This window comes from Pectinophora gossypiella, chromosome 8 (genome assembly GCF_024362695.1).
Source record: "Pectinophora gossypiella chromosome 8, ilPecGoss1.1, whole genome shotgun sequence".
In the NCBI taxonomy this organism is placed as follows: domain Eukaryota; kingdom Metazoa; phylum Arthropoda; class Insecta; order Lepidoptera; family Gelechiidae; genus Pectinophora; species Pectinophora gossypiella.
In genome coordinates this window covers 10694178-10716567 of record NC_065411.1, presented here as the reverse complement: position 1 = coordinate 10716567, position 22390 = coordinate 10694178, and the positions used below count along the sequence as shown (strand labels likewise).

The 22390-nt window shown below is 36.5% G+C and overlaps 3 protein-coding genes across 3 annotated transcripts; 2 read left to right on the top strand and 1 right to left on the bottom strand.

Moving 5' to 3' along the window:
• The first annotated feature begins 1092 nt into the window (after positions 1–1092).
• Positions 1093–8953, top strand: LOC126369042 (UPF0764 protein C16orf89 homolog). Its single transcript, XM_050013327.1, has 6 exons — positions 1093–1291; positions 2897–3046; positions 6692–6844; positions 7743–8036; positions 8319–8485; positions 8810–8953. Exons 1-6 carry the CDS (start codon positions 1093–1095, stop codon positions 8951–8953), a joined length of 1107 nt encoding a protein of 368 aa, XP_049869284.1.
• Positions 8954–9503: 550 nt separating this feature from the next.
• On the top strand, positions 9504–11322 carry LOC126369137 (ATP synthase subunit O, mitochondrial-like). Its single transcript, XM_050013430.1, has 3 exons — positions 9504–9582; positions 10638–10829; positions 10982–11322. The coding sequence occupies exons 1-3, from the start codon at positions 9504–9506 to the stop codon at positions 11320–11322; spliced, it is 612 nt and encodes a 203-aa protein (XP_049869387.1).
• A 57-nt stretch (positions 11323–11379) lies between these two features.
• LOC126369136 (uncharacterized) lies at positions 11380–21478 on the bottom strand. The gene is made up of 13 exons (XM_050013429.1): positions 21259–21478; positions 20635–20801; positions 18856–19020; positions 18364–18526; positions 17607–17785; positions 17078–17424; positions 16588–16654; positions 14981–15194; positions 14387–14553; positions 13104–13268; positions 12723–12885; positions 12188–12366; positions 11380–11888 (listed from the first exon to the last, which is right to left on the bottom strand). Exons 1-13 carry the CDS (start codon positions 21461–21463, stop codon positions 11514–11516), a joined length of 2556 nt encoding a protein of 851 aa, XP_049869386.1. The 5' UTR covers positions 21464–21478; the 3' UTR covers positions 11380–11513.
• Positions 21479–22390: the final 912 nt, after the last annotated feature.

Genomic DNA, 22390 nt, shown 5'->3' with positions numbered 1-22390 from the left:
GCGGCTTTTAGCATGCGCCTTTCCATGAAGCGCTTTCAGTCCCGGATAATGCATGCAGACAGTGAGGCGGACATCAGCATCTAAACGTCTTAATGCGGGCTTATTGTTTTAATTAAGCAGATAATACGTTTACATTTTAGAAGCTAGGCAATTAAATTACTTCCTTATAGCGTTACATCTGGCGAATCTTATTTAGTCGCAATACATTATCATTTTGTATGCATCTGTAGTGTATAATAAACATTTGCCGTTAGTGTTTTGTCAATGGTCATGCCAATAAAGCCGTAACTAATACCTCTATTAAATAAAGACACGAGGGTTTTCTTTTTAAAATTGACTGTTTCGTAACTGGGCTAATACTACATGCGTGGGCAGTGAACATCCAAATTACATTATGAATTACAAATTTTGCAGCAATTGTCTTCCCCGTAAAATACTCGATTTGTGTTTAAAATAACGTGAATTGGTGTTCAGACTCATTCATCATCATCAATTTAAGAGCCACGCTCTTGTCGGTGTAGCATTTTCCATTCCAGACTATCAAAGGCCAATTGCTTGACTTCCCTATGGGACACGACGTTAACCTTTTCTTTAATCTGTTCCATGTAAACTCTTCTTGGTCTTCCCTTTCCTCAGACTCATTACTGCATGAAAATAGTATTAATATGATGTCATTATGTAGCCAAAGCAAGCAACTAAAGTACGTATATATTAATACATTAAAAAAAGACGTGGTTTTGTAGTGATATAGTTTTATTAGCATAAATAAAAATACTAACAGAAAGCTCGATAAGGCGTGGATACTTCGACTACCCCATGCGGGTATACTGTCATGAGCATAGGCTTATGCTTTTTACATAGCACAAGTTACCATAAGTTATGTAAAAAGCTCAGTAGGTCAATTTGAAGTCTGAACTGAATACTCTAGTGGACGCACACCACCTCACATATGCATGTATTCGTACTATTGCGACGTACGTGGATTTACAGTATTAATGAAATCTCGGCCCAATCACTGGTCACCGTGTGGCTTGTTACAATTTTTTACGATGCCCATTACGTGCCGACCCAAATCAGTTAGTTCGGTGCAAAATGTATGTAAAACTAATCGTCTTGTTCGCACTTTTTGCGGCCTCCAGAGCTATTTATCCGTATTTCGATACGCAGGACTTCATTTATAATGTGCCGAAAGTCTATAGGATATCAATAGCGTTGGATAAGCTGCTAGCCTACTATGAGAAGAAACCTTCGAAGGATCCTGAATGGTATATTGCTTTGGGCATGGCTAGAGGTAAGTTAGCAAGATTGTAGAACGTGTGACTTTGAACTTAGTACATTTTTAGATCAGGCAAAATTAATAAAGCTATTTTATAAGCTTAAATTAGTCTATTCCCATTAAATTTCTGTTAACATTAGAAGTAGGTATAAAAACGATAAAAAAATAGTCACTTTTTTTATTTAAGTTAACGTTGAGAAATCTAATGGACCAAATACACTTTTCAAACGGTCAAAGATTCTAAAACATAATATTATTTTATTTTTCGTTCGCCCTTAATTCGCCGATGACTGTACTTTAAGTAAAATCTCTTGAAGATAAATGAACGAAGCTTACAGCAACTAATCTGCACTTATAAGCGTCTGCAAAAAGTGCAGATGCTATCAATCTGCGAGAATCAATTAATTAATAGATTGGCAAACTGCGAAATCGATAGTGATCGTAAACCGATCACGACTCACGTTGCGTGTGTCGAGTTAGAAAAAAGCACTTTGTACGTGTAGGCACCTCTGTAGGTGACTTTTGCGTATACATTGCGTAAGCTTAGTTCATATTTCAGTAGCGACTGATTGCTTCAATGCTTGTGAAGCTGTAGTTATTTATACCTACTTGTTATTATAAATTGGATACATAACTTAAATATGTATTTTACAATATCTGTCTAAGTCCCGTTGTACGCGTGTTCGTCTAACTTCTACGTGAGTTCGGATTCACGATATTGATAGCCTTAGTATGAATTGGGTAAGTCATGATTTTAAAATCCAGATTGCTGATGTAATGTCTGAAGACTCTATCATGTTAGTAGGTCAACTGACAGAAATCTCTTATAATAGATAAGCTTACATGGTACGTATTACTTATCTGTTTTCTTTGTATGCTTATTTTATCTATCTTATTGTGTAAAAAAATATAAATAAGGATTTATTGTAGATACCCCAAGTTGCAATAACAGCGGAGGGTGTTAATGCACCTTTATTCTCAGTAGTCCCACTGTAGGACTAATGGGAACAACTTGGGTGGGCGTCAAGCCTGTATTGTCTTAAATTTTGCGCTTGGTGGAGTCCATATAGCAGTAAAATAGCAAACTGTATGCATTTGTATTTATAAACGATACCTCACCTGGTTTCTTGTCAAAAGACATCAAAATCGGACTTGTCCTTGGCAAATAAGAAGTAAAACGCATCGTTGACTCCAGTAACTGGGTAAGAATTATCAGCGCTCCCATTTGTCCGTCTCATGTCTAAGTAAAGAATGCATCCCAGGAAAATCTAAAATAAGTCCTGTCAAGTAGACCACCGATCAAATAACATTAAAGGTTATTATAAGATTAGTGATTATCTAGAAGATACGAATGCATGGGATTAGCTGTTTAGGAACTAATATTGGGCAACCAAATTACTAAATTGCATAATAGTATTTTTTTAAAACAAAAGAACGTCTATGGTCCATTGTCGAGGTTTTTCTTGCAAATTCTGTTCCCCGAATATACGTTGTGAGAAGTTGCAGTAGTTTTAGACGGATGAGACGTTTAAAAAATGACGATTCAAAGTGGAGCTATTTTACCTACTGAGTAAAGATATTTTTCAATTTGAATTTGAACAAAATGTTGCATGTACCTAGGTCAGCTGGAGTACACGATCAACGAGTTGGACAAGTCAGTGCCGGGCAAATTAAAGGAGAACCTACAGAACCTGACAAGAAGGATGGACCGCATCAGGAACAACACTGACATGGACAGCTTTGTTTACCGCAGCAAGGACTATGAATACGGTCTGATATTTCCTTTTTATTTTATATAAGTACTCTTCTTCTTGAGGAGCTCGGTGGCGCAGCGGTAAACGCGCTCGGTCAGCGATTGTTGAAGTTAAGTAACTTTCGCAAAGGCCGGTCATAGGATGGGTGACCACAGTAGGATGGGTGACCACAGAAAAAAAGTTCTCCGTGCTTCAGTAGGCACGTTAAGCCGTTGGTCCCGGCTGCATTAGCAGCCGTTAATAACCATCAATCCGCACTGGGCCCGCGTGATGGTTTAAGGCCCCATCTCCCTATCCATCCATAGTGAAGGCCCATGCCACAGCAGTGGGGACGTTATTGGGCTGATGATGATGATGATGACTCTTCTTCTATCGTGATAGTTTCGAGGTGGATTACCAACCTTAGCTACCATAGCAATAGTTACATTCTGCGGACCTCGTAATTCATAAGTTCATTCAACAACATTTATAGCCTTGTATTTATTGCAGAGCTAAAAATGTATTTTAGAATATTTTACAAAATTAAATAGATTTGTATATCTATAAAATACGGTTCAAAATAGTATATTATTAATTAAAATATTAAGTACTTAGTATCAATAACAAAAATTAGTAAATTCAAATTTTCAAATTCAAATTCAAAAATATCTTGACGATTCAAAGTGTAACTATGTTACCCTTTGAATCGTCAATTTTTACATAACGAACGTCTCATAAACAACTATCCGCCACGCCCCTTATTTATTACATTTTGAATATCTATGGATATAATTTCCAAATAGTTATAAATAGGCCTACATGCCAGGTTTTGGCATTCCACGCGGAGCCTGTCCGAAACGGCTCCTATTTAAGGATCAATGCACACAATCTTGCGCAACCAGCAGGTACACACGCCTCCAAAAGTTTAAACTTGACCAACTTTAATCATAATTGCTCTACAAGTGAAAGGGTCTCTTTCCAATCCGATTGTTGTTTCCTTCACGCCTAAACTTGCCCGGCCAAGTAGTGAATGTTGCCCGATGCAAAGTCATATCAAAATAATACACACTTAAAGTGCTTTATCATCATCTTTATCGTTATTATATTAACTAAATTGCTACAGGAATGAGGTTCTTGTCAAAAACGAAATACAGTCAATTTTACATTTCCTAAGTAAGGTTTAATAATCTGTTACTTTAAATGAAAGTTAGAGAAATAAATGAGTTCTTATGGTGGTAAAAAAAAGACAAGGACTCGCTTGTAATATAGGTACCTACTTAAGAAAGAACGTGCAAGTAGGTAACATCAAATAATACAAAATCATATTAAGTATTTCAATTTAAACTGAAGTCCAACTTCTAAGTTCTCGTCACTAAGAATATAGAGTACCTACTAGCAATTCTACCATGATCCAGCTATACTGTGACCTTCGACTTGATCGAGTTATCAAAGCTCAAGTCATCCAGCCAGTGTTCCAACAAATTTCATAAACCGAATGCGAGTAGTTAGCCATTGTGACAGGGGTGCTAAACCATTAAACCATCAGCCGTGTTTCTACGCTCAATGGTTTTATTTTGTATGCCGACTGTCCAGCGTTCACGTGTGCGCTCGCGCACAGACGCAATCCGGTCACACATGTCACCTTATTTCTACAAAGCTTACCCCAGTCCGAACTGCTATTGAGCAAGACATTTAGTAACTGTCTACATATATTTCTTTCAATTGTATATATATATACGCTAGGTATCGTTTTATAGTATTATAAAGTAGTGGAGCGGTAAAACTGTTTTTTTTTTGTGTTAATAAGTATGTTTAAGTAAGACTAAAATGCAGAATTTAATGCACCTATGATACGAGTACGTATGTGTTTTGTTTCTCATTCCATAAATATCGTCAAAATTATCTCTACGTGTCCAGAACACCACACACACACACACACACACACACACACACACACACACACACACACACACACACACACACACTGAATACTAAATGGAATTAAGTAAGTCAATCGCCAATTTACTTTGATGTCTAAGCACAGTGGGTCAATCATCTTGTCGATTAATCTTCACATTATTCAACCTAATTTAAATTATTATTCAATCAGATTTTAAATATGAATCGTCGACCTCATAACATTTGCACAAACTTTATTTTTTTATGCAATAGATGTACCTAATGAATTGTACAATCTCTGCCATCACCACATTCTAATAATTTATAGTAAAGGAGCTGATGTTGCTCGTGTCATGAATGACATTTGCATTAAATAAATAGGCAGCAGAAAAAATACCCATAAGTAAATATTTGTAGTAATGTGGTAGTATTGTCAGCGAAAGCTATTCCAGTCCTTTTCTGTTCGCATTAAAAGGAGGAAGCGTTTCGATCGCTCGAAGGTACCGCTATTACAAAAGGTTGAAATCATTAAATTTCAGCAGCATGGCTTCCTAGCATTCTGCACACTTGAAACATTTGACATTTTTAGTCATATTGGTGTAATTCCCACTAAGTATTCCTTTAATTTTTTTCTGCATCCTCTATATCGTACGTACTTCATTAACGAAGTGTTGTAATAATACACACACCTACACTACTGCACATGGATAATTTGAAGTATTTTTATGAATGGAATTCTATAGTCTCTGCTTACCCCGGTGGGAAATAGGCGTGAGTTTATGTATGCATGTAGGTATGTATTTTTAAGATTATAAAGATTATCATTCAATCGCTAATTTATAATGTAATAACATTGAAAACAGAACTACAAACAACACAATATACTCTTAACGATACAACAGTAACTATTCCAATGTTATACAACTAAATCAATGACATAGATCTAATTTCCAAAATAGTTACGTTGAATACGAAAATTGGTTCTTTCTTTTCACTGCGGTCGACTTTCACGTTTAAGTACAATAACATTTATCGAGGCAGCCCAATCAAGGGGATCGTTGTTTAATTAACTAAGTACATTACGTAAGTGTAGTAGAGGTACTTTAAACTAAAAGCACCATTGAGTGTTTTAATTAAAGCGATCACCAAATGTCAATATCAGCAAATGTTCATCTCTATGTTCAATTGTATGTATCTACTTTAGATTCCACAGTACAGTCAGCTACAGTCGACAAAAACTTATTAGAATAATAGATTCGTTTTTTTGACGTGACTTATTGTAGATTTGCCGCAGATGGCATTAACTACTTGGCCGGACAAATGGGGAGCGCTGAGGGCTCACACCCGGTAGATTAGTCTACGTATACCGTAAATCTATTTTTAGTAACAGATTTCACGAATTGTATTATTAGAATGCAAATAACATATTGAATTTAGTGAAAGGACAATTTTTACAATACATGTTATTTGATATAATGAGATGATATCAAATAACACCTTGAGATGTCAAGATTTGCAATGAATATTTCCGACCATTGACGTATAATAATATGTTACTATTTTCAGACTGTTACTTGAGCAACCTACTTATTACCAATATCTTTTGTTCAAACAATAAATCATCTAAAATACCTCCGTCAACATAAGTGCTCTATTCCTATAATCACAGTCTTCTTCGAATTACCAGTGATTGTTTTCCATCTTGTAATAGAAGTAATAACATATCCTCGTAAGATCTTGCTACATATTAGTTTACTATAGATTTTATTTGTTTATGTAACAGTTTCGAAAGCTATATTCGAAAATCTGGACGTGCTGGCAACGATCATGGAACCGATCACGCTCGGGACCATGGGCACGCAGAAACCCTACCGGTTTGACTTCGAACAGTACGTGAAGGAAGCAAGGACTAAAATGCCTACTAGGAAAGCTGCAGGTAAAAACGCTTTGTTCTCACTAGTTCGATTCATTAGTTCGATCGTCGAACTAGTGAGAATGTTTGTTGTCGCCCTAGTTCGATTCATTAGTTCGATTGTCGAACTGGTGAAAATTATTTTTCTCATTAGTTCGATCGTCGAACAAAATAAGGTAGATATGATATCTTGATACAACTATACCTTGTCTTTGATCAAATACGTAGATGAAAAATATTTTTCTGTCTTGCTTATCTCAACAAGCTTAATCAGAAACTAAAAAAGAAGCTTATAATGCTTAAAAATTACAATTGTACAAAATGAGGTAGAACCATAAAAACATTTTTCATCTACGTATTTGATCAAAGACAAGGTATAGTTGTACCAAGACATCATTACTACCTCATTTTGTTCGACGATCGAACTAATGAGAAAAAAAATCTCACTCAAACTAATGAACTAATGAATCGAACTAGGCCGACAACAAACATTCTCACTAGTTCGACGATCGAACTAATGAATCGAACTAGTGAGAACAAAGGACTTAAACGCACTTCTCATGAAATATGCTCATGTTGATAGAAAGTATTCGTTTCAATTCTAGTTCGAAGAATGTAAAATTATTTACGACTATGACCCCTCGACTATGCTAGCGTTACTGACTAACTTGTATAAGAACACATTCAAAGGTCACTGTTATGAAAATTAAAAACAGAATTATTAATTGCGTATTAAAATGAGAAAGTGTCCACTACCACAATAAGTTTCCATTATATTCAGCGACACGGTCGAATTGTGTTAAGGCCATTTTTTAAGCTTATAAACGGCCGAAATGCTCGTTATTCGTTACTATTCGTTATTACCTATTCGTTAGGGAAAGTTTAACCTAGTTTCAGTTCTAACCTTGAGTTGATATTTCAGATGCGTGCACCATGCAACTCCTCATATCGGCCATGGAAACCCAGACGACACAGAATGATGGAGCCTGTGAGATCTCTCCTGAATGTCACGAGCAGTTGATGAAGGGCTCCGGTCTAGCTTTCCAGCAGACCAGTCGACTCCGAGTTGCTATACTCTCTCGCATTTTCGATTGTTTAGAACATATGGACCTTAGCGCTCATATTTACAAGTTATGCATACAAATCTATAAAGAGACAAAGTCTTTGGAGGCTTGGAATCACCCGGCTGGCACAAGAACATTGTTTATGCAGCAGAGTAAGTTCTGTAACTCATATTTTTTCTTAAAATGAAGATACAAAGCTAAAGTCTTCATTATGGGTTTCAAATTTCGGCGGCCCTTTGTAAGTGAGTACCTTAAATATAATTTATATACATATAATGAGTCCATAGGGCAAGGTATAATATATCATATGGGTCTTGTTCCGTTATTATTAATGAAAATATCTTTAGCACCTACTTTCTTTTTTTCTGATTGAGTATTGAAAACTAAGCATCTCATTCTGAACTGAACTCGATTTATGAGACGTGCTATTTCAGTGCTTCTCTGCGCAACGCAAGGGTATGGAGAATTTATTAAGCCTCGTTGGATGAACAAAGTGATGGCGTGGCAGGAACCCAAGGGTTGCTACGCTGATGATCGGCAACCCTTCTTGAGGCTCACGGGGTTTGTAGGCCCCGCAAGTGTTCCTTCGAAAGAACGGGAGGTGAGACTCATTGATTTGTTCTGGGGTTTTCTTTGTTTCTTCTTTTATAACTTTTTGCCATCATCTAGGATAATTTTAACCTTGGGTGTAAATTCATATCAATCAATCAGTCAATAAATCTTTATTGTATGTAACACAACACATAGGACCCTTGACACAAATTGACAAAAGAAGCACAATCGGCGACCTTTTTGGTAAACAGCAATTTCTTCCAGGTAACCGTAAAGGTTTTACGAATTTAGAAATACATTTATAAACTTGGGAATTAGAGAACCACAAGTCGTCAGAAGACTGGCAATTTTTTAATTAATCGTACACTTTCAGGAGGAGTACCGTGTAAAGAAAGCAGCGAAGTCTGAAGGTGGCACCTGCAACTCTCTCACCTCGGCTATGGCCCTGGGCTCCCTGGCCATCTACGTCAGGGCTCTCCTCGAGACGGACCAGGCTTTCCAATACGATGTGCTCTAAGTAAACTTAATTATAAAGATTTAATTTTTTTTTTAATTTGCGACGTGTCCTTTTAATAAATATTAAGTATCGGATCTGTCTTCTAATTTGTGCATGTTTGTATTGGTCAATAAAAGTTAAGTACTTTAATTTTTTTGTTATTTTTCATTAAATATATCTACAAGACTTCAACCTACTGGCTGGCAAGAAATAAGAATCAGTAAATATTTTAAACGCATACAAAAAGTCACGCCCATACTTCTTACGGGGTCCACAAGATCACCGTCTGTCGCATTGCCCAAGCAGATATAACCATTGATTATTTTGAAAGTCATTGTATGGCCGATCCGCCGACTGCTCTATTTCATTTTGATAAATAATTTCATAATAAAACCTACTTAACATCAGATAAATCCTTTACAGCTACTGAAACGTGACAGACTATAAAAGTCATTTGATAATGTCATTGGTACTGTCAAATTACACTGTATATTTGGCGTAACTTTCGCATTATTGTTATTCAGATATTATTTCATAAATTATCCATTCATTTGGTAAAAATAAAGTGACAATGCTTCTTCATACATTTGCCAAGCGCATGTATTGTAGCGGCACATCGTTGAAAGTAAAACCTCCATTGCATGTTTTCGGTAAGTAAAGGTCTCACTATCTATTTAGAGAAATCAAGAACAAATCAATGCAAAAATTCATTGGTTACGCACAGCGGAAACCTGTGATCTAACTTGAAGAGCTGGAGATTCGCAGTTGTAGACTATATAGTAGGTAAGTATCGTTAAACGACAGCAATTTTTTTTTTTTGACGTGACTTATCGTTGATTTGCCGCAGATGGCATTAACTACTTGGCTTGACAAATGGGGAGCGCTGAAGGCTCTCACCCGGTACAAAATTTAAGACAACAGGCCTGAGGGTGCAGTTGAGCGCGAACCTCTGCTGAGGGCGTCGTCGTCTGAGAGAAAGAATATTTTGCGGTCGCAATGTACGAGTAACAACGTCGTTGTATCACGGATGTTGTAAACAGAAGAAAAAAAAATCATTGGCACTAGAGCGAGAGCGACCTTTGCATAACAAATGTTGAAGCCTTGTATGCTCGTGTGCTAATATTGAATAATACGTAGTACAGGTATAAAAATACAATGAATCTCTGTTATTATACATTGCAACTTAGGATTGTCTTTTACTAATGTAAAGAAGGCCTTATAAATAAATTACAAATTTTTGTTTTATAAGCATACGTCAAGATCATCCTGTCAAATTAAATGAGCCTCTGAAAAGTTTTATTTCAATTTTTTTTTATTTTGTCATTCCTACTTGACAAAACCGCGGCGAACGGCAAGAGGGAAACTCAGTGGTTTCCACCAGGTAGAGCAGTCCCTATTTTTCTCTTAAAAGTAGTCCGGAGTATGCTACAACGACAAGAGCGTGGCTCTTAAATTAGTGATGTGATGACTTGACAAAACATTGTTAGTTAAGCAACACAAGTCCCACTGTTTTCATGTATGTGATGTGGTTGTACTTTATAAATAAATAAATAAGGGAACACATACTGCAAGTTGGTAGAGGCTTCTCAGCAATTTTTTCAATGAAATCAAACACCTGCAGAGTTTAATTAAAGTGACAACTGACATTATGTTTGCCGATGCCTGCTTTTGATACGTGTACTAAGCGTTGATTTCAACTTTCTAGGCATAGAAGGAAGGTACGTTTCAGCTTTGTACAGCGCTGGGCACACACTGAAACAATTAGAAAAAGTTGAAGAGAGCCTTCGAGTGCTCTCAGTGGAGATTATAAAGCCTAGAGTTGTTGACTTCATTGAGACAAGCATGATATCGCGGAATGAAAAGGCTGCTATGCTAAAATCATTTGGTACTTCTGCCGGTAAGCAAATGAACATACTTACCTAACTAGATTATTTTTATTTTAAGTAGGTATACCATTGTTTATTCGTGGTATATCTTCACATCGATGTCGTCGGAAATATTTTACCTACTGTAATACAATAAGCTTAATAATTATTGACATTATTGCAGGATTGCCTTCAGCAGCTACAAATTTTCTAGAAATAGTGGCAGAAAACGGCCGCCTGAAGAAACTCAGGCGCATGATCACCCTGTTCTTAGCAGTGATGGTGGCGCATAGAAACGAGGCTTTATGCGAGGTGATCACAGCTAACCCACTCGATAACGAAACACGAGCAGCACTTGTCGAAGCTTTAAAGAAGCTTGCAAAAGGAAAGAATATCACGTTGACAGAAAGAGTAGATCCTTCAATAATTGGTGGCGTGATCGTAGGAGTGGAAGACAAACATGTCGACATGAGCATCGCAAGGAAAATTCAGATGTACACTGATATTTTAAAAGAGTCAATCTAGTGCTGTTTGATATTGCTATTGGAATTACTTTAGGAGTATAAATAAAATTATTAGTACTTAAATTGATTCTATATCATTTATTTCACAACAACGCTGGTATAATAAGGGTATATTACAATATGTAAGTATCTTACTATGGTTGAAACCAAGGGACCTGGTTGGAAGAAATATAGTATAAATCATATTATTTTCTAACAAGTGATAATCTTTATCGGATTATTAATTGTAGAACGACAAGGTGACAACTTCAGAATCTTCGATAGAGATCCGTAATGAATACGGAAGTTGGTTTCATTGGCGCTCATAGTACCAGTCATCACCCTTTGGAAGCTCGACGTCATCACCCACAGTTCTTCGTCACCATCGCTATTGACGATGACTTTGACGCCACTAGCAAACTGTAAGGTTTCCTGGTCTATGCCAATGGGCCAGAAGTTCTCCTGTGAGAATACAGTGTTGGAGTTCCAGCACCAAAGACTGGGCGGGCTCATCAAACCGTAGTATAAAATGCCTTTGCTGTCCATCGCTTCAGCTGCTGACTGGTTTGAACGGCGACCAGGCAATACCTAAAAATAAAAGATAATTAAATACAACACGGAAACACGTTAGGACTTTATAGATGATCTGAGTTGTACGTGACTTGGCAAGAGAGGACGGCGACAGAATACAATTATATCCTGATTCCATAAATTATGATCAAATTGATAATAATTATCATGTCAGCTGGCAATTTATCTGTAGTGTACTCTAATTTCTTTCATTAGCATTCGGGATATAAATGCAATTTTTTCTTTTTTTCTATTATCGACATTTAATATTTTTTTAAATTTGGTGTTCAATTTGTAAAGCATGTTACGCTACTTACGTTGATAGAATTTGGATCGGCTTCGGAATTTTCCAAAAATGCACTGTTTCGTATGACACTTGTTTTTACTACATTTTCGTTGACTGATGCAAGTGCATGGAAGTACAGATTGCGATCATTATTCTTTACAGGCGATAAGGCTAAGCCAAGAACTCCATCCATCAAGTCGAAACTGTCTCCTGTGGGACAAAAATTTATATCATAGTAGATAAAATATAAACATATCAATAAATAAAAATAGATTTTTCAGAAAAATATATTTTTTTAAATGAATGTTAAATTACACATACCACCAGATGCGTTGAAAATGCGAAAATATTCCACGCAGATTTAAATACTTTTATCATGTTAACAACTCAAACTCTAGAAAGATCTAGAGCTTTTTTTATTCTTATCGTGTGGGTTGTGAGGTGGAGTACCAAACCTCATCGACCCTCATGTTAGGGTTGGTGCAAGGAGCAGAACTATACCAATTCTTTAGCCCACTTTGCCTGACAAATGTTCTATTAGTCTGCAAAATAACTTGTTAGTTTACCATCAATAACGAAAGTTCCTGCAGAAGGATATGGGTGGAAGAGACGGTGTGTGATGCGCCAGGAGACGTTCTTGTCTACATCTACTACGCCCAGACTGCGAGCGGTGACGTCAGCCAAATACACGAAAGTGTTGGAACAGTCGGCATTTCTCACGTCCACTGCCTGTAAAAATTACATAATTACATCAGCTACATATACCCCGAGATGCATAAGTCATCATCAAGATCATTTACAACCATTCTGATACTCGCCCTGCGAACGACACGCGATAAAATGTAAATTTATCAACAAATCGTTCAAATAGTTTATCATTTTACAAAAGATATTTGCGCTTCATCACTTGCCATTTTCCGTTGCTACAAATTTTGGAGTTGACTTACGGGGGTGATATACAGTGAATCAGTAATGTAACTGGATCCATTAAACTGGTGCGTAAAGATCAGTTCGTTAGTGGTCAGGTTGAAAGCCACCAGTTTAGGGGGACACACCCAGTTGTCACCGATCTTGCCTGCGTCAATGGCCCAGAGACGATGGCATTTATCGATCTGGAAAATGGAAAAGATTATATCATCCTTCCGCTAGAAGGCGTATATATATGTTCAATGTGCATTAAAGAGACCCAGTGAGTCCCAAGTAGTATTGTTCATTAAATTTGTATTATTTTGCTGTTCATTTCTCAAAGAATAAATAAATAAATACAGCGCCGTGCCTCGATTCCGAGCTATGGAACGGAAAATAATTAAAAAAAACACTAAAATTTTCTTGAATTTTGCGACAGGATATTCCATTTGATATCGACTCAGAGTCATGGTCTGAATCATTGCATTCAGTATTCGTTACGGTGTCACTAACACACATACGTACTTGTATGGCAACCTGTATGTACTTGTATAGGGTGTAAGTGACATCGTAACGAATACTGAGAGGGATGATTCAGCTCATTATTCTGAGATAATATCAAGTGGAATATTTCCATTGCAAAAGTATAGAATTGAAAATAATTTAAAAAAATAACTAAAAAAACATGAATTTTGCGACGGAAAATTCCACTTGATATTTCCTCATAATCATGGTCTGAATCATCCCCTCAGTATTCGTTACGATGTCACTAACACCCTGTATAGTAGTTGCAGTGTGTAGTGGTGTCCAGCATAACAATCAATTCCTTGATTTCTTTGGTTAAGTACTTGAATTCTTGTAACAAATTATATTCAATGAACTTCTGAATGTTCAGTAACATAGTAATGTTGTCTCGCTGGTTGAATTTTTCAAATAGTTTTCTTCGTTCACTGTGTATACATACACAAAGACAAATACTGCGCTAAAACAAATATTATGCAGCGTGTTTTTTCCCCGCGTTATCTATATTACTGAAACAGCATGTCGGTCATTTAAAAAAGTGTAGATGTCACTGAATCATAAGTCGCATTTGTATATGATCATCTTCCTTCACCTTCAATTCAACGCAGTAACAAAGTCGTAACTATCAGATAAGTAAGTAGATAAAAAATGCATCTATTATAGTAACAATTTCTTGCTCTGCAGTCATCAACAAACAAAAAACATAAGTAGATAAACAATAATTGCAATAATTAGTTATGTCTATTGTCATGAGTTATTTTGCCATGTTAGTGATGGATATAGTTAGGGTTATAAAACTTACAGCAGTTCGCCAGACAGAAGTGAACCCATCACAGTTTGAACCTTGGTTGTCGTGCCAGGCGTAGTTAGGGTAGGCATTGATGCGGCCCTGAGAGTCCACAGTGCCCAGGGTAATGGGGCGACCGGTGTCAAATCGTGGAACCGTGATAAAGACTGTCCTACCGCCGGCTGAAAATATGATAGGTATTTTATAGCTCGAAGGATAAGGTACAAAATAAAATTACACTCAGCCTAACCCTCTTTAACAGACGTGCTGGAGTGAAAATGAATATATAACAATCTCTATCTTATTTTCTAATAGTTAGAGTTCAATTTCATAGGCAAAAGTCTCTTGTTCTAATCAAATGCAAATTAATTAGATAAAATAGTTCATTAAAAAACGAGTTTCAACTGAATAACAAAATTAAAGTCTGAGATATCAATTCGTTTCCAGAATTTAAATAGTTACAAAATTCCTACTTTCTAACTCTTTACAAAATTAAGTACTTATGAGGGGCATATTTAATTTTGTATAGAACATAAGTTTATAGTTGACTTATGTTACTGATTATGACTATTCGTTATACGTTCAAAGCACTGAAAACTGTCTACTTACTTGAATTATAATGCACGTCGACATCAATAGGATTCACTATATCATCTTCCACGTACCACCCATTAGTTAAGGCTTTCTGCTTGTCCTGGGCGGTGGGGAACACGAACTCCAATTTACTCCATTGCTGGTATATGTTTAGGTTAGAAGCCCCCTCAGCGAGACAGCAGAAGAATACGCATAATGACAAAAATATGAATTTTGCCATTTTTGTTGCCTACTAAATACCTGCGGTAGTGGAAAAGCCATGTATAAATTACTTATAAGTACTTACTTAGTACTTTCTAGAAGATTAACCTTAAATAATTATAATTGAAAATGGTGCGCAAAATGCTCCGCAAAATGTGGTCGTGTCTGGTAAATATATCTAGTTTATGACGTAAATTTTCTGAAAAGAGAAAAAAATTTAAACTCGCAGCCCATGTCAAGCCGCACCAACGGATGGCGGGTGGTTTTTAAGATTTTCTAAGTCTTAGGTACTAAAGAGATATTTTTCGGTATGAACATTATAACGAAATTCTCATCAAGGTACATTTTGAGAAAGGGACTCCTGACGAACTCCTCGTTACTAGGGGCATGCCTAGCTCCTCTCTACCCAGCGGATCATAGTAGTCCACTACGCTCCTCCACAGCGCGTTTGTTAAAGCACACAAGTGAAAAATACTGCTCTATAAATATATTTAACAACTTACTTTTTAATTTTTCCTGCAGCCGTCTGCCGCTTGGTTAGCAGATGTAGTAGTTGTAGACACTGCAGTTGATACAGTTTATATATAGTGTATGATAATCCGTAACGTGATGTCACCCTGTTGTTTCTAATCTACCATGAACCATAAGATATGAGTAGGGTATCATCGAACTAATATAATATCATAGGGGTCATAATTATATTATAATAATATCTCAATATAACATCTTGACCCCTTTTTGAAATAAAGTTAGACTTAGAAGCAGCGTATTATCCTGTACGGTAACCTTGGAAAACGCGTAATCGTAATAACCAATAGTCATAATTATAGCCAGATAGTTAGGTTAGGTTAGGTTAGAGAAGGTGCAGGTCGTGTCGTATCGGGAGGTGAAGGTTTTGGCGGGAAGAAGAGAGGAATGGCGGTTACTCCACCGACAAGAGCGCAGCTCTTAAATAGAGAGAGAGAGTTAGGTTAATTAAAATCGATTATTCCTTTAAATTTTAACCTAATAGAGAGTCTGAATTTACAAAAACTCTTCATATTGTACTTGCTATAAAGCACATTATCATGTAGGTATTGTATAAATACCTATTGCACTCCATTCTTTACATATCGTGGCTCGCATATTAAAAACATATTTATGTTTTAAGTTTAGGGACGGTTCCAAAAATTATTCACGCAAACATGTATTGTTATTCAGTATTTTTTGATGTACACGTAAATTATAATATAACAATTGAAATAAATGGATGCAATTTGTTCCAGTTACATAAAGGAATGTTGGTATTCGCTAACATATTAATTATCCGTCTTAGGACTTCGTGTCAAAAGTTGCTTTTTAATTCATTGTTCAGCCCACCATTAGGATCACAATGAGTTTACGGGCTATTGTTCTTTAGCATTATCCTCAATGATTCCAACCTTACTACAGCTGCACATGAATTTAACCAGTCTTCCTATTTTTGCTTTAGGTAGGATAATTCCTTTACTGGACACATTCGGGATTGGACAGATTCTGAATTTGACATATTAGTAGATTGGGCAGATTCTATTGTGTTATTTAGATCGTACTTACTAGTTTACAAAGTCAAGCGTGTTGTGTAATTGTGTGTATCTATTGTGATAAGGTAAGATTCCCAAAAAAGAAAATAAGGGAAAACGCAACGACGAATCAAACCAAACAAGTACATAAGTATAATATCTTGATTTCCAGAAAATAATTATCTTGCAGGAACATTATATGTTTTAAATAATTAGGTACAACAACGAAAACATATGAAATAACAGTTATCTTAGAGATAAATGCGTGCATAATCAACTGTAAAGCGGAAGAACTTTACTAAAACCCTTTAATAATAGATAATCTTACTCCAGTGGTATTGACCGCGGGAATATTAACGATCCGACGGACTAAGTCAAAAGGCAAGGAGAACCAATTAAGAGTTCATTAAGAACTGCAGTTTGGACCCTGAAGTTGATTTTATCAGCGTTCATGGTCCCTACCATCGCCCTTTGGATGCTACATGTCGTCACCCATAGTTCTTCCTGACCCTTCTTATTGACGACAATTTTGACACCACTGGCAAACTGTAAAGTAACAAGGTTTACAGCAAGGTAGTGGAAGTTCTCTCGAGAGAAGCTGGTGTTGGAGTTCCAGCACCAAATGCTAGGGGGATTCATAATGCCGTAGTACAAGATGCCTCTGCTGTCCATAGCTTCAGCTGCTGACTGGCTTAAACGTCTGCCAGGACCTAGTTGCTGAAAACATAAGGAGATAAACATTTGTAAAGTGATACAACACCATATGGCCGGTTTGTAAATGAATGTGCGATAGAACAATATCAAATGAGATAAAACTACGCACACAGAACTTTGTGTCAAAAATTCAGCTGCATAATTGTTTCAAACAAGGACTTGTTTATTCTGATTATCATACTTACGACTATCGCATCCGCGTCAGCTTCCGAATTTTCTATAAATTTCCTGTGACGTATAATACTCGTAGCCACTACGTTCTCGGTGACAGAAGAAAGTGCGTGGAAGTATAGTTTCCTATCGCCATTTGCTAAAGGCGTCAGCGCCAGACCAAACACTCCGTCCATCAAATCAAATCTGTCTCCTGCGGATTTACAAAAGTGCGTGATTTTTTTTAAATAGTGTGTTTATACTTGGAACCCTACGAATAAATATTATTTATTGTTAATATTTACATTAATGTTATTTATTCGTAGTTGGAACCTAAAACGAAAAACGTCACCCTCATATGAAATATAAACACCATTTACCACTACTGCTTCTCTACCAAATATGAAGCAGTATTAAACTTACTCGTATCTTTCGTAATTACAACAGCAAAGAGTGGCTGCTAGTTGCGATTTATACGACATAGTACACGCCATAGGAGCCACTGGAGATATAAGATGTGAGTCCATTCAAATAAAAAATGGATGTGTGACCTTTTCTCAAAGTTCATCATTATCATCCTCCTGCCCTTATCCCGTTCTAGGTGGGGTAAGCACAAGATGTATTGTACTTCCATTCATTTCAGTCAGTCGTCATCTCAGTACTCATACCTATCACACACATATCCTTCTTTACACAATCCATCCACATTCATACTCGTAACTTTCCTCGTTATATGGCTTTCATCCCTCCTCATTACATGCCCATACCATGCTGACCGTTTCTCAAAATTACCATCAATAATAAAAGTGCCCGCCGAGGGAGACGGATAGAAGAGGCGATGTGTGATGCGCCAGGAGAGGTTATTGTCAACGTCAACCACGCCCAAACTGTGGCCTTTTACGTCGGCAGCGTACACGAATGTTCCAGTGCAATTCGCATTTCGTATATCCACCACCTGCAAAATTTATTTAAACTACAGATTGCTAGAATCATTTGTTGGTTATCGTGATTACTAATCGCCAGGAGAAAAATCTTTTCAAATTGCGATGGAAAGTGTTCTTAGTAATTTGATCAGGTAAATACTTCAACTGAATCGATTGATAGATGTATGGCACCTGTAAGACAAACACGATTAGGTATATAATAAATGTTTCCATAAAGATACTTAAAGGGAGGTTTAATAATCCAGTAATGTCAAATAAAACAGAAAGCAAATGTAAAACCTTATCCTATACGGTGTATTACAAACAATTTTATTACTTATAGGTAAGAAGGTATACTCACAGGTGTAATGTAAAGAGAATTGAAAACGTAGCTGGACTCGCTAAAGTGGTGAGTGAAGACGACTTGATCTGTGTTCAGGTCAAAAGCCACCAGCTTAGGCTTGCAATTGAAGGAGTTGACAACCCTACCGGCGTCCAGGACCCACAGCCGGTTGCAACTATCGATCTGCAATGACATTTACGTATTTTAGTAATGAGTAGCTGTTCTGCTGGTATACGGAACTAGGTAGGAATAGCTTGATTAAAATGCCAGTTGTGGAAACAGTACATTCGCTTGACATATATTGTCTCATTTGCGCTGTTCCTTATCTACAAACTGTACTAACTGTGGTACTGTATACCCTACTATTTATACCCGACTGCGACGAAGCAAAAAGGAGGGTTATATGTTTGACCGGTATGTATGTATGTGTGTATGCACTTCTGTTCCCACCTAACTTCTAAACCACTTATCAGAATTTAACAAATGAGGTGTCTTTAGAAGCGCCTTGATTGTCCAGTGGTTATAGGCTATGTGACGTCACGCTAAGTTTAATGTGGCGCCCTCTAGAGGATATTAACTTAGGACGAAAAAACTTTTCTTTTTCGAATGGTATCAAATAAAAGGGCTTAATTTGCACATTTCAAATATGTACATATTACTAGCGGGTTTTACCTGCGGGTTTCCTTGTATTTACTCTATAATTACGTCGAATAGATAACATGGCTGCTCAAACATGTTCCGGAATTTCAAGCCATTCAAATCTTGCATCTTCTTTAAATATATAAAAGGAGAAACTAACTGACTGACATATCAACGCACAACCTTAACGGCTAAACGTAGGCACTTGAAATTTGGAAGGGACGTAGCTTAGGTACCGTAGAGGTGCACTAAGAAAGGAATTCCCGAAATTCCCACGGGAACGGGAATGAGCGGGAAAATCCTTTTCTATGAAAAATCTAAACCACTTAAGTTAGACGCTTGAAATTTGGCATGCAGGTACCTTAGTAAACTTAAAGCTTAGTAGCAACAGGATATTGCAAAATTCCCACGGGAAACGGGAGTTAGCGGAAAAAACATTTGTATGAAAAAATTTAAACCGCGTAATATACGAGTAGCTGTTTTCAATCTAGCATGCATGCATACCTTAGTAAATTTAAAGTTTAGTTATGGCTGTATTTTGAAAAATGGGAGTTAGCGGGAAAAAAATGTTGTATCAAAATAATCTAAACTGCAAAAGTTAGATGCTTGAAATTTGACATGTACTCCCACACACACAAAGAAGTTGCGGGCAAAAGCTAGTAAAACATACATCGGAGGCACGTTATTTTAATAAATAGGGACCCCAAAATAACAAAAATAGAAAAATATCAGTTTAAAAACTCTTAGTTTAAAACTTTAGTTTAAACCCGACTAAGTACGAAACAAAGTAAGTATATTTCTCTGAAATACTTCCGAATAGTGATGTTTAGAAGATAGCTGTGGCGGTATGCCATTCCTAAGAGTTTGCTTACCACGGCATACGACCACGGCTATCTACTAAACATCACTATTCGGAAGAATTTCAGAGAAACATAACTATTTTCTTTTTGTTGTATTTGGGTTGTAGTTTTTAAACTTAAATGTTTTATGGAGTTGCGCGGTATGTTAAATCCTACAAACCTACGAAAAAAGACTGCAGCTACCCCGGTCCAGGTGTGATTTTTAGCCATTACTAATTACTTGAAAACATCAAATAGTAAAAAAGAAACTACAAATTTAATATGTCTGTAGAATTTAGGTAATAAATATTTGACTTACAGTGACCCTGAAGACAGAGGACAGTCCATCACAATTATTTCCCTGGTTTTCATGCCAGGTGTAGTTTGGGTAAGCATGTACCCGACCCTGGGAGTCCAGAACACCGAAAGTAATAGGACGACCAGGTCCGAATCGTGGTATTGTAATAAAAATACGTTTTTCAGTATCTGAAAATGTAAATTAAGTATTGCATATCATAGTGACTAAGTACTTAGCAGTAGGTAAGTAACATCGTGCATTTCATTAGCTAATGAGGTACATCTACATGAAAATAGGCTATTGAAGGAAATAACATTACGTCATAAAAATACCTACCCTTATTTTATAATCTAAACATTTTCCCATAGCGTAACATGGCTTCAAAAAAAAGCTTCCGAAAGATCACCCATTTTTTTTTTTGTTTATAATTCTGAACATTTTTTTAAAATCAAATATATCCAAATTTCAGCGGGATCATTTGTCGCAACTTTACTGTATTACGAGTCATTTCAACAAAAACAATAATTCCGAACTGCGGTTTTTTAAATGACGGAGTTCCGAAGTATTCAACGAAAAAGCACATGGAGGTAGGTAGGTACCTCATCCTTTTTTGGATGATTAAAAGCAAAATCTTTGTCTACTCACTGCTAGTATAATGCACATCAACATCTAAAGGCAGATTGTTAATGGGGCCTGGTTGATAGAATCCATTGTCTAAAGCGGTCTGCTTCGCTTCCTGGTTGGGGAAGACATACTCCAGTTCACGCCACTGATGTACGATGTTTAGCTGAGAGTGGATCTCCGACAAATAACATGACACGAATATAGATATAAGTAACACTTTTGACATTGTGCTAATCTTCTTAGTACCGATATCTGAGGAAGAAAAGTCTAATTTTACTTGAGAGATCCATATTTGTATTTAATCAATTAATCATAAAGAAACCAATCCTATTTTTTTTTTTCAGAATTCTAACAAGTACACAGATACAAATAGGAGTTCTGGCTACCCACTAGAATTGCGAGCGTCAGTGTAAGTAACTTACCATTTATTTTTATTTTTCTTTTGTTTAAAAGATATAAATTGTTACTGTTATTTTATTAATTGAAACAACAATGCAATTAGTTACCTTTATATAACATACGATTATCTGCGAATGATGTCATAATTCGTTTTAGGGTACCTAACGAGTCACTTAATATCATAGGGTCCTACATTTTATTGAAATAAGGTTAAACTGAAACAAACTATATTGTTGTTAATCTTTAAAAATCTTTAATGCACGTCATATCGGACTTTATATATTATACTTCTTTCCTTTTTTCTTCTTTTTTGCATATTAAGTATATTTTTCTGGCTACCCCAAATTGAAATATGGTTGTGCGATTATAATATTTTACTTATTTACTTCCTTAATCAACTTGAAGCTTACTCTTCAGATATGATGTTCTTCTATCGGTTGTGGGGTGGATTACCAACCCCATCAACCCTGATATCAGAGTTATTATTGAGCCGCCAAAGGCCCGACATGGCTCATGTAACGATTACTCACTTGTATCAGGAAGTAAGTAGTAACCAGGACCAACTGCTTAACGTGCCTTCCGAAGCACGGATCATCTTGATTTCGACAATGACAATCAGGTGATCAGCCTGTTATGTCCTAACCAAACTAGGGATCACAAAGTGATTTTCAGATATTGTCCAAGATAGCACTTGTTAATTTTACCTCTTTTAACCGTTTTTATTATGGGTAGGTCGCCAATAAATATGATAAGC